The sequence below is a fragment of the Papaver somniferum genome, chromosome 10 (genome assembly GCF_003573695.1).
Source record: "Papaver somniferum cultivar HN1 chromosome 10, ASM357369v1, whole genome shotgun sequence".
Taxonomy (NCBI): domain Eukaryota; kingdom Viridiplantae; phylum Streptophyta; class Magnoliopsida; order Ranunculales; family Papaveraceae; genus Papaver; species Papaver somniferum.
The window spans coordinates 57,723,770-57,736,939 of NC_039367.1; the positions used below are offsets into that span (position 1 = coordinate 57,723,770).

Genomic DNA, 13,170 nt, shown 5'->3' on the forward strand with positions numbered 1-13,170 from the left:
AAGTATTGATATACAAGTATCGATATACAAAGGTTTTAATGTAGTTTTTTCGATAATCTGATTTTTTTTTCTTTTTTTGATGATAGTACAATGGTCCCTAGAATACATCCAAACTCCTTCAAATTGGAGCTGGTTTGGTAATTACGGAGTTCGTACCCCTACCTTCGTAGTGGGAGGGAGCATAAGAACCATCATACCACTTGATGGTTCTCGTTTATTTCTTTCCTTAAGATAGTAAATAGTAGACCTACAATCTCCTTTAATGACCAGATTCTCCATTTTTCTTTCTTCAGCCTATTTAACAACTTCTAATAGATCACTTTTGTTATCTTCAGCAGAGGTAGCTTGGATTGTATCTAATTTTGCTCCGTTAAAAGTACCTGCAACTTTTCGTCAGATTATCAACAACCTGAAAGAGAGTTTACTGAGAACCAAGAAGCATCACAAATCAATTTATTGGTATTGATTGTAGGTGCCAGCCAAGTGTTGTAGAACGATATAGGCTTAACAAAACTATATATCTAATGGCATGAGTTACTTCAGAGTTCTAATAGCTGAATTGTCTTATTATTTCCAACGTGACTTGCAACCTGTTTGGATTTTATTTTGGAAAATACTAGCACATCTCTTTCTATATAAACCAGCACTTAGTAGAATAAGAGCCATCAAAATTGCGTATATTTCCCCTGCAACCCTTTCATTGGATTCATCTAAAAAAGTAAATGAATGGTTTGAAATACTTACCGAACTACCATAGGTTATAGGCTCATGATTCTTTCGCATACTCATGGTCAAAGAACAAATGTTCGATGGATTCTTCTTTTTACAGAAAATGCAAGTCATATTAATATTATAGGAAGAACTCATTTTTGTCTGGTAGGACGAGGTTTTTATAGGTATGTCCATATAAAAAGCTTAATTCCTTAAAAGAGATCTTCATACTCGGTAATCCTCTCAAGAACTTAGATGTTTGTTGAGAGATTTATTGGATTTATAGGTATTGAGTATAAAAACTTTAAAATCATGGGAAATTTAAAATTATGAAAATAACTTAAAAAATTTTATTGGGTAAACTTTTTAAAAAGTATTGATACAAGTGTACAACTACTAACAAACATATCTGTATTACTACATGCATCCTTTATAAGAGCATCTCCTATGGTAATTCACTGTGAAACCATTTTAAAAGTTCTTTTTTATCGATGTGAGATCAAAATTTCCTTAATATAAGAAGGTGAATACAAAACATCTCCGACCACTCAAATCCAGTGGTTTAAAAAGTTCCCCACCAAAATAAAAATAATCATCCTTTATTTCTCTAATCGCTTATTAGATCATGTAATTATAGTCATAGATAACAATTGCGAGGTTTTCTACATCTTTTAAGGGAACCTCTGAAACAAGAGGAAAGATTAGAGGATACGAATCTAATCGCTTGCCACATAATCCTCACATCCTTTCTTAAAATTCCTGTTGGAGATATAATTTTTAGGAAAAGAAATATAAATCCTATATGGAAGTTCATAATGGCTCATAGGAGACGGTCTAACAACCCAGTCCACGCTAAAACTAGCAGTAATAAAAAAAAATTTTGTAGGAAACATATAGGTGATTTTTTCTTTGAAACATGTAGGAAACCCAATTAAGTGAACTAAGATTATTTCTACTACTAATAAAGTTGTGATTGTATCATGTTTGAGAGTTTTACCCAAAGAAAACGAAAGAATTTCAAATCCGTGTGCGAATCAGTAGCCCTTTTCATTTTCTTTATTTTAGTGGATTTATTCAATGTTAATCATCCTTTATTTCTCATTTTGTAATAGGCAATAAGGAAATGGTTTGATGAGCATTTACCACGAGGGCACCCACTCTGCAGTAATTCTCCCTCTTCTTCGGGAAAAAATAAAAAACGCGCCCAAGAAATACTAGTTTCTTTATTTGAAAAGAACTTTGACCAAGGACCACGTCTAAAATTTTTACCGACTGTTTGGCACGATGGTTGCCATGGCAAATAATATATGTACAGTGAGTGTTTGATCAATCGGCTAGAAGCCATCATTTTTGAAGTGACACCGATACCGATTTCCATTAATTTCCTGCTCATATGTATACTACATTTGAAATTCCCTGGCAGTTGGGGTTCATTTTCTTGAATTTACACATTTTTCCACTACGAGGCTAATCTACCACTGTACCAAATACAAGTTGATATATGATAAAATTAATGCTAAGTGCAGGACAATCTATCACACCCAATAAAATGAATGTTAAGTGCCGCACATAGACATGATCTTTGTGTAGTATTCGTAAGGCTATAGCATTTACCAGTTACACGTATAATTGTTGACGAAGTTACGGATAAATTGTACGTCTTTTTTCACTCGTGTTGTATGTCTATGTTTACCCTCTGTCTATATATACAGTGAGATGCATCTGAAGAAAAAAATAAGAAGTAAGATCAAACTGCAACTTATACAAGGTACAAAAATGGCAACACAAACCCCTTACTCAAAAATCGATCACCAACCCTTACTAGATCAAAACGACGATCTGGCAACTTCTACTTCTATAAAAATACTATACGTTTTTCTCTCCTTTGCTGCAATAATCTCAGCAACTCTTGTTGCTTTCAACTTCTTTAGAAACTCAAATGACATTTCATCGTCTTCATTTGTTGTTCCTCTTCACGTATGTGATAGCGGGTTCCATAGCAAAGCTTCATGTCTTGCCATGCTTAATGAGTCAATTAATGGAGATGAATTAATTGGAAAATCAAGTGTACCAAGCAACTCTGATTTTCTTCAAATTTTCTTGAACAAATCTGTTCCACGCATCTCCAATACTATGGAAGTTGTTAACGGTTTTAACCGTTTTTCTAACGATCTAAAAGAACAAGCTCTAAGGAATTGTATCGAGTTAATGGATTCGTCTATTGATCGAGTCAATGACTCAGTTGAGTCTCTTAGAGAAAACACCCAGTCAAATCACGAATCACTAGATGATGCCCATACCTGGCTAAGTGCTGTTCTCACTAACCATGTAACCTGCTTAGATGGACTGAATGAGGTGAGTGAACTCGGTTTGTCGGTCCGACTCCCTGTGGAAATGGAAATGAAAGACTTGATAGCTAGAGCAAGAGTTTCCTTGGCCATGATTGCTGAGATTTCAGCTTCTTCAAGTTCATATGAAGATACTACCAGTTGGCTTGCGTCAAAAACCTTGCAGCTTCCATCATGGGTCACCATGAGAGACCGAAAGCTTCTAGAAACTCCGTCAAACGCTGTGACGGCAAATGTGGTGGTGGCGAAAGATGGAAGTGGGAGATTTAAGTCGGTGCAAGAAGCGGTCACAGCTGCACCGAATAATACTAAAACTCGGTACGTGATTCACGTTAAGAAAGGTGTTTATAAGGAGAAAGTTGAGATAGGGAAAAAGAAGATAAACTTGATGATTGTTGGTGATGGCATGGATGCAACGGTCATAACAGGAAGTCTCAACTTCATTGATGGAACGTCTACTTACAACTCCGCCACCGTTGGTAAATTAATTTACTTTAACTTTTGAGATAGCATTCGAACATGATATAAGCTTTATATTCCACTGTTGTGCGCGTCCCAGCTTCTTAAGTCCACTCTCCAGTTTCAACTCTAAAGCACTGAGCTTGTCGGGACATTCTAGGAGAGAGTAAATGGACGTTAATAATTACCTCAAGCCTTTAAGTATGCAACTACTGTTTGTCTGTTAAATCAGACTTGATGATGCTACTTTATTTAACATATTGCTAATTTTGTTTTGGAAAAAAAAATGCAGTTGTTCAGGGTGATGGATTCATAGCGCAAGACATTTGTTTCCAAAACACAGCCGGCCCAGAAAAGCATCAAGCAGTGGCAATTCGAGTAGGAGCAGATCAAACGGTTTTTAGTCGTTGCAAATTTGACGCTTACCAAGATACACTCTATGCGCATTCCCTTCGTCAATTCTATAGAGATTGTTCAATCATGGGAACTGTTGATTTCATTTTTGGTAATGCAGCCATGGTCGTTCAAAACTCTAAGGTCATAGCTAGAAAGCCCATGAAAAATCAAAATAATATGTGTACCGCACAAGGGCGAACAGACCCGAACCAAAATACCGGTACTTCGATCCAGAACTGCAACGTTATTGCGAGTTCGGATTTAGAACCTGTAAAAGGTTCATTCAAGACATTTCTAGGGCGGCCATGGAAGGCCTATTCAAGAACTGTTTACATGGAGTCATTTCTTGGAGATCTTATCAATCCAGCAGGATGGGCTGAATGGAACGCGTCAAACCCATTTACAAAGACGTTGTTTTATGGTGAGTATGCAAACAGGGGACCTGGTGCCGGTACTGCTAATAGGGTTAAATGGCCTGGTTACCATGTCATAAAAAACCCGGCCGAAGCAGAGAAATTTACAGTGGCTGAGTTGATACAAGGAGGTGTTTGGTTGAAGAGTACCGGAGTTGCTTTTACTGAAGGGCTTTAAAATACTCTCCTTGGTGGAAATGTGCACTACGCCTACTTATTTGTCAAGTCTGTATTGGTCTTTTATCTTATAATAATGGGAGTGATGATTGAGCAGAGCTTGATCATTGGGTCTCTCCTAGCTAGCTATCTCGTATATGAGAAGCCAATGTGATTCAGCTCTCACTTTTTGATTGTTGGATTTTAGTCATTACACGCATTCAGTCGAATACCCATCTTCTTAAAAAGTACATTGAAATTTCTTTTTATGTGGGTGCGCTAATGTAACTACAGACTCACCCAAAGAGGAGACTTCCTTATAACACATTACTCAATACATCTAGATGATAGATAGATCATATGTTCAATAAATAGATTAGATGATGCATTCAGCAATTAAGCTAGCATGTTAACTCAGAATGTGCGCGCACTTCTACATTCACTTAGCTCCTTAATACTTTTATTCTCTGGCTTCAGGGAAAAGAAGAGGCGGTTCCAATATCGGGTATTGGAATAAACTCGTAAGATGGCCAAAAATTAACATCGATCAACAAACAAAAACATTCAAAGGTTGAACCGGGGCAGTAGGCCCCGGTAATACCTAGTATCCCTATATAAATTCTTAAACCCGCCGCCTCCCTCAGTGCTCTTGGACGAGATAGATAGATAGATACCGCCGTTTTGGGTATCGTTTTTTTTTTCCAGTTTTTTTGTTCGATTTCATTCATGTTTTGATATCCTAACGAATTTAGTATATTGCGTTCAGTTTCAAAGGGTGGGATAAGAATTTTTGGGGCTTGGACCTGATCAACTGTAGCCATGGCAACACGGTAAAATTCATCATCAAGGTAGTCTTGTTTGATGCCATTATACATTGCCAGCTAGCTGGTGCTGACTCAGTAATTTATTAACATCATCCCACGAAACTCACATTAGAGTTAGATTGAAGATTTTGGTTCAGACACTAGTTTAATGTGGTTGTAGTTGATACTATTTTTATTCATTGCAGTTATGTAACCAGAGCAAACAAGGATTTGAAAATTCATGATATCCATGTCCCTGCTGCAACTGCCAATTTCTCTATGTGTCAGACCAAATCTAAACAACAAATTGAAGAAGAAGATGATGATGACTTCTCTGATAGCTCTTTATCTGATGCTCACCCAGAGGAGTATCCTATTGCTGTCACTGCTGCCACTGATAGTGACTCTGAATCTGAAAACATTGAAGAAGGCGTTGACAGAACAACAACCCAGTCAGTCTTTTATCCAAACAAGAGGAAGAGGGGTGAAACAAATACCCGTTCAGTGAGTAGTACTAACCCATGAAACCGTTTGTTATTATTTATTCATTCTAACTGTGTCTGTATCACCAAATACGAAATGGCGATGATGTAATGACAACAAAGTTTTGCAGGAGGAGCGTAAGAAGGACTGAAGCTGACGAGCCTTCTACATTCCAAACCAAGTCTAATTTGTTATATAAGTATGTACCATGGTGTAGCAAGTCATCTGTCGACACCCAAGGAAAGGAGAGTTGGATAGATTCTTGGTCTTCGGAACATGGGAAGGAACCTGAGGAGGATCGAAAAGGGTATCACTATCTAAACATATACGGTTTTTACAAGAAGGACACAGGAGTTGGGGGTTACGGTGTTATTTTGCGTGATCCATGTGGAAAGCCAGTAGTTGCCTCTGCTTCTGTGCAACAAAATGGAGAATCTTATTTCTATCATGTGTTGGATGGGGTGAAGGACGGCCTTGCACTTGCATTGCAACATAACAAATATGATCTTAAACTGCTGTGCAACTCCAGAACACTTGCTGGCTGCCTTAGCCATATTTTTCAGCAAGCTGATGATGGTTTGAGTAAGACTAGACGTACCCGTATTCGACAGGCTCCTTATCAGTGTGGTGCCTGCAACACGTGTTTGAGTAGGCTCATCCCTCTCGATGGCAAGATATTAAAGATTTTGTTTCCCCTTCTCAAGGAGATAATAGGGACGCGCTCTAAGATAATGTCCAAATCTCTAAGATAATAGGGACGCGCTCTAAGGAGATAAGTTAATAATGAGAGCACATGTGTTAATCAAGCTGCATATCATCTGGCAAAACAGCTTTCAAAGAAAATGAAGACTGAAGGGAAACCTGAGATGAAGGAGATCATAAGACTGATTGACTTTGGGGAGGAGCTTAAAAGTATTCTTTTTGAGGATGCTTGTGTTGGTTCACAGAGGTACTCTCAACAGCGGTATTTGAATTTGATGAAGTAAACTGATCTGCTTCCTCTGTAAGGGCTTCATGTGGGTTCATCTTACATTTTGTGATTTGTCTTATCTATGTTGCAACATCAGTAAACATGCTGCAAGACTTCATTGTCTGCATCTTTTCTTTAGACTTTTGTCTCCTGGAAAGGATCTCTATATATTTATGTTCAGATAGGCCTGTTGCATTGTAGCCTTGTAGGGCTGGTACTGGGTCTTTTATGTTGGATATATGTTGATGAACTAAGTACAATGCATGTTTAGATGAAGATCTTCTGTTGACATATTATTACATTCCTGTCATTACTGATAGACTCTGCACTGAAATCGAAGCACTGGGTAGACCTCCATGCTAAAATTGCAGTATCTTGTAATTTAATCCATGAGTGAATGTTGGGGCACTCACAAGATGACCTTTTAAGTTTTAAGATCGATGGGATAACCTCAAGAATGTGCTGTCACTAACATGCCCTGGTGCCAGATGACAAACATGATTCTTCGAACCTAATGATATATAGATTTCCAAAGATGCTAGTGAATACTTAGTTTGATCATGCAAATGTTACGACGTAAGAAAAGCAGTGAAGGTGAACTAGATGTGGAACGACAATGCCGAAAAGCATGGCAAAGATCCCATATAGGTGGTTCCCAATACGAAAGAAAAGCACTGAAGGTGAACTAGATGTGGAACGACAATGCCGAAAAGCATGGCAAAGATCCCATATAGGTGGTTCCCAATACGAATGTTGTTTCAACATTTTGAGGGTACTTAACAAATTTAATCCATACGTGTTGGAAGGTAAGCAAGTGCCAACAAGATTATCATATGATCCAATTTCACGGGATTTTCAAAATGGTACACCTGCTTCCTCACCGAAAGGAAATTCACCTTCACATGCTCGATCTTCAAGTAGTCAGGATCAACCCAATTCCAATCACAATGTTAATACCAATGTTAAAAGAAGAAGAGGAGGGAGTAAGAAAGCTGGAAAAGCAGCGAGAGACACAACCCAAAGAGCACCGGAAGAAAATTCAAGCGAGTTTAACTATTCTGAGCATAAGGAAATCGAGCATCATGTAGAACAATATAGAAGAACGAATCGGGTCATGATGTTAAGGAAACTTCGAAAGTCATCTTTCGCGAGAACAACACTAGATGAATACGGGAACAAACTACTCGCCATGAACACTTCAATAATGAATTCACAACCACTTATGTTAGGGGAGCGGTAATTAGATGAGGTGGAACAACAACTAAGAGAATAACAATACCCACAACCTCCCCAGGATGAGAATAAGAATGCATGGGAAGAAGATGAAGAGCAATACCACCTTGATAAAATATACTAGCTAATTTTAATTTAAATATAGTAAATAAGATTATTTAAATTTGAAAATTAAATATAATAATAACTTTAAATGTAATGGTTTAGTTTAGCAAAGAGGGGAATTTTATTGAAAGAAAAAACAAGTACAACCTGACTAGCAGGACAACAACCAAACCAAGAACAACTGACTGACAAAACACAACAAGAAGAAAACCCTAGAGCAAACACTAGATCCTGCTTTCAGCTGCTAATATACTAGCAATTACATTTGGAGGCTCTTCTAGCCAAGTTTGAGATTTAATACTAGTTCTAGCTTGTTTTGCTAGTTTTTCTGCTGCATTGTTGCAAGATCTTTTCTTGAAAGTAACTTGACATGACTCTAGCTTCTGTAGGATCTCTTTGCATTCTCGAATAATATTTTGACCCTCCCACATAAAGCTTTCAATACTACCATTACAGCTACTAATAACTGACCTATTGTCCGCTTCAATGATTACTTTTTGGAACTGCATTTCTTTGATCCAATGAAGAGCTCTGAGCAGCACCAAAGTTTCAGCCTGATTCACATCTCTGGCTCTTGTTGAGTAGGCCATTGCTGCCAAGAACTTTCATGTGGAATCACGATCAATTAAAGCAAACCCAACATTAGTATTATGAGATAAAAAAGAAGCATCAATATTGATTTTTATCCAATTTTCAGGTGGTTTGCTTCATATCTCTTGATGACTGATGCAAGTTCTATCGATGTTATTATGTTGATTATCAAAGAAGTGCATGTTTATGCTATTAATATAGGTTATTATTTTATGCACTATATTTCTAGGGTGATAAGACTTATTTTCATGCACTTTTTCACATCTGGCCTTCCATAGGTGCCATAAAGTGCAAGCAGCTATGCAAGAAAGATAATTGTGATTAGCCTTCAGAGATTGATTATCAGCAAACCAAGATATAATCCAATCCTTGGTTGAGACATGCATGTTTTTAGATTGATGAAGGGCTTGAGAATGCCAAACCAGACAACATCTGAGAATCTGCAACTGCAAAGTAGATGTGTGCTAGTTTCTTCTTCCTCATTACAGAAACTACAGAGACTGCTAACTTCCTTCTTGTATTTGCTGACTTTCATATTTACTGGAAGAATGTCATAACAACATTTCCATAAGAACTGTTGTATATTGTAAGGGACCTCCAAGTGCCATAACTTTAACCATTGAGCTTCTTGCATTGGGTTTATTTGTTGATGCTGATTTTGATTTTCAGTTTTCATCATTTCTCTGTAGATAGAATTTGAAGTAAATATGCCACATTTGATCAGAGGCCACCTCAGCTTATCTTTTCCATCACTGGGAATTCTGATAAGAAGTATTTCTTGAATATGCTCATATGAGAAATGATGTTGCAACTTGTTGATATTCCATCTCTTTGTATCTTTGTCAATGAGATTTGACACTAAGATGTTTGTATTGTGTTGAGAGTTCTGAGCTGAATGTGGATCTTCTCTTGTGTTAAACCATCTGTGGTTGTGAGCACTAACTGAACTACCATCACCTATTTCCCATATGTAATGAGCCTTTATAATTGTGAGACCTTGCTGAATACTCTGCCAGAACCATGAGCTTCTCTTTTTTGAAGTATCATTAGATAACAAGTCCTTTCCTTTGAAGTATCTTGCTTCCAAAATCTTGTACCACATAACATCTTTTTCATGAAGTAGTCTCCATGCTAACTTAGCTAGAAGAGATAAATTCACAGCTCTCAAGTTTTTAATACCAATCCTCCATATCTTTTTGGTCTGTTTATTTTCTTCCATGAGATGCTATTTCCACCCTTGTTATTCTTCTTACTCCAGAAATAATTTCTTTGAATTCTTTCCATTCTTTTGATTGTTTTGTTTGGTACTTCAAAAAGACCCATTTGATAATTAGCTGTAGAACTGAGAGAGGCTTGAATTTGTGTAGTTCTGCCAGCTTGAGAAGTTAACTTTCCTTGCCAGGTCTGTAATCTACTTCCCATTTTGTCTGCAGCTGAATCAAAGAATTTGTCTTTGCTTCTTGGAGTGTGCAAAATAGTTCCCAAATACTTTTCTTTGTCTTCCATTTGCTCCATCTGCAGTATTTCTATGAAGTCAGAACATTCCTCTTTGCTCAGGTTTTTGCTGAAAAACACACTAGACTTATCCAAGTTGACCATTTGTCCAGAAGAAGAAGTAAATTTCTGAATTAAAATCTTTAAGTTGTTGATAAATCTTTTTGTAGCTTTAGTGAACAGAATGCAGTCATCTGCAAACAATAAGTGGGAGATAGCTGGTCCTGTTTTTGCTGGGATGACTGGTTCAATGATATTCTCTTTAGCTGCATTTGTGAGAAGCCTGCTAAATCCTTCCATACAAAGAATAAAAAGGTATGGAGATATTGCATCACCTTGTCTGAGCCCCCTTGAAGGAGAGAATAAATCCATAGGAGTTCCATTAACCAGGATTGATATTTTTGCTGTGTTGATGCAATGGTGGATCAGTTGACACCATTTCTAAGAGAAGCCCAAATGACTTATGATTTCTTGGAAGAAGTCCCACTCAATTCGAGCAAATGCTTTGGCCATGTACAACTTAATTCCAACCACTCCCAAATTAGCTTTAGTAGTCTTCATGTATTCCATCATCTCATGTGCAATGATCACATTATCATGGATATTCCTTCCTGGTACATAAGTTGTCTGCCATGGTGAGATGATTTTGTGAAGAAGTGGTTTTAAGCTGACTGCTAGGATTTTGGTGATGGTTTTATAAGTAATGTTACACAGGCTTATGGGTCTTAGCTCATTTGGATTTATGACTATTTCTTTTTTTGGGATAAGGATATGAAATGTTTCATTTATTGTGTTGGGGAAGAAACCATGGTTGAAATTTTTTTGAATCATTTCTGTTACCTCCTTTCCTACTATGCTCCAAGTGTGTTGATAAAATCCTGCCTGATATTCATCTGGTCCTGGTGCAGCCCAAGCATTGATGCTAAACATTGCTTCTTTTACCTCATCTTCAGTTGGTACTTGAGTTAGATTGTTGTTTTCTTCTGCTGTAACACAAGGATTTATGAGCTGAAGAATTTCTGAGTCTATACTGCGACTTGTGGAACAATATGTGTTTCTGAAGTGATGAATAAGTAAGGACTCAATTTCTTCTTTATTAGATACCCAATTACCATCTTCATTTAGTAAAGTATCAATGTGATTTCTTTTCCTTCTGAAGTTAGCCTTGGAATGGAAGAGCTTGTTGTTTCTATCTTCTTTCCTGATGCGATTCTCTCTTGACTGTTGATATTGAATAGCTGCTTTTTTGTCATACCAAGAATTTAGAGCAGTTTCCAAAACCTTAATTTTGTTGTTATTTGGCGAACTCTTATTTTTTTCTTCTTGGATTTTCTTCTGAGCTTTCTTAATTTTTGTGTTGACATGCCCAAAAACATTGTGGTTCCATTTTCCCAGAGCTTTTGTAGTGGCTTGAAGTTTTCCTATGATATTCATATCCTTGTTTTCCTCTGCATTCCAGATTTCTTCAATTACTTCTTTACAGTTTGGATGAGATAACCAAACTTGGTAGAATCTATGAACTTTTGGATTTATTTTGACTGTTGTTTGGGTGTGAAGAAGTATAGGAGCATGATCAGATCCATGTGGAACCAGGTTGTTTATGATTGAGTTGGGATAAGAGAGAAACCAGTTGTTGTTGGCTAGGGCTCTGTCAATTATGGTTTTAACATTTTTTTCTAGGTTTCTCTGATTTGTCCATGTGAAGGGAGAACCTGTGAAAGGAACTCTCTAAGCCCATGTTTATCTATAGTGTCATGAACAACTTTATAAGAAGGTGATGGGTTTGTGCTGAAGCTCTGCTTTTCTGAAGAATGTAATGTGATGTTAATATCCCCCAATATAACCCATGGTATTGAGAGATTTTCTCCCAAATATTGAATGAAATGCCACTGATCTTCTCTTTCTTTTTTGTGATGATAACCATATATGCAAGATAACATCCACTTCTTGTCTTGAATTTGAGAGCATACAGTTAGATGCATCATGTTTTTGGAAGTATGTAAAATAATTACACCTAAACCATATTTCCACAAAAGAGCAATGCTTCCAGACTTTCCTATGTTCTCCTGACATTTTATGTTTGGGTAACCTAAATGAGCTAGAAATCTTATAACTTTTTCTAGCTTATTTTTGGTTTCAGATAAAAAGATAATGTCAGGGTTATAATTAAAGATGCAATCATTTAAATGATGTCTGGTTCTTTTATTTCCTAAACCTTTGACATTCCAAGCTAAGACTTTCATTTTTTGTTTCTTGAAATAAATCTAATAATGCGCAAATCTATTTGACAAAACAAGAACTTCTGAGCAGAGTAATTAGAGAAATTTTTCTTGACTATTTTAGGGAGAAAAAAGTTAACTTGAGCTAAAAGAGAGTTTTTGATAGTGATGAATACCTGATCATCTTGTCATCCTTGATTTCCCTGATTTTGAGCAATCTGGATGCCCCAATCTCCCTGCTCATTGTTGTACATTAATTTGGTTGTAGTATGCTTCATTGTCCTCCATGTTGTTGCTGGCTTCTTGATCTTCATTATGTTCTACATAGCTGGCTTGAGATGTGCTGCCATACTCTCTAGTTCTTTTGCTCCTTCTTGCATTTGAGCTTTCAGGTGCATTAGATGACCCTTGAGAGTAGATAGTAGAGACTAAGTGACCATCTTCTGGAATTACAAAAGATCTCTTTGAACTGTTTCTTCTTCTGGTATTATTCTTTGTAGAGATATGGATTGTCTCCCCTACAGCAAACTCTAGGTTGTTCATTCTTGGATCAATAAATTCTCCAAAGTCTCCTCCAAATTTGAAGATACACCCTGCTATTATCTGAACATTTTTTGCTTTCTCTTCACATTCATTTTCATTATGGTTAGCAATAAGACAAGCTGGACATAACTTCCTTGGCTGCTTCTGAAAATATATTGGTATCCATTGTGTGTATTTAGCAGCATTCTCGGCCAAAATTCCTCTAATCATTGGATTGGTTATGTTAAATTCAATAAGAGCACTTAC

The 13,170-nt window shown here is 36.9% G+C and overlaps 2 protein-coding genes across 2 annotated transcripts; both read left to right on the forward strand.

Moving 5' to 3' along the window:
* The first annotated feature begins 2,435 nt into the window (after positions 1 to 2,435).
* Positions 2,436 to 4,752, forward strand: LOC113319681 (pectinesterase-like). Its single transcript, XM_026567923.1, has 2 exons — positions 2,436 to 3,538; positions 3,811 to 4,752. The coding sequence occupies exons 1-2, from the start codon at positions 2,488 to 2,490 to the stop codon at positions 4,503 to 4,505; spliced, it is 1,746 nt and encodes a 581-aa protein (XP_026423708.1). The 5' UTR covers positions 2,436 to 2,487; the 3' UTR covers positions 4,506 to 4,752.
* Positions 4,753 to 5,536: 784 nt separating this feature from the next.
* LOC113315674 lies at positions 5,537 to 6,521 on the forward strand. The gene is made up of 2 exons (XM_026563935.1): positions 5,537 to 5,790; positions 5,900 to 6,521. The coding sequence occupies exons 1-2, from the start codon at positions 5,537 to 5,539 to the stop codon at positions 6,519 to 6,521; spliced, it is 876 nt and encodes a 291-aa protein (XP_026419720.1).
* Positions 6,522 to 13,170: the final 6,649 nt, after the last annotated feature.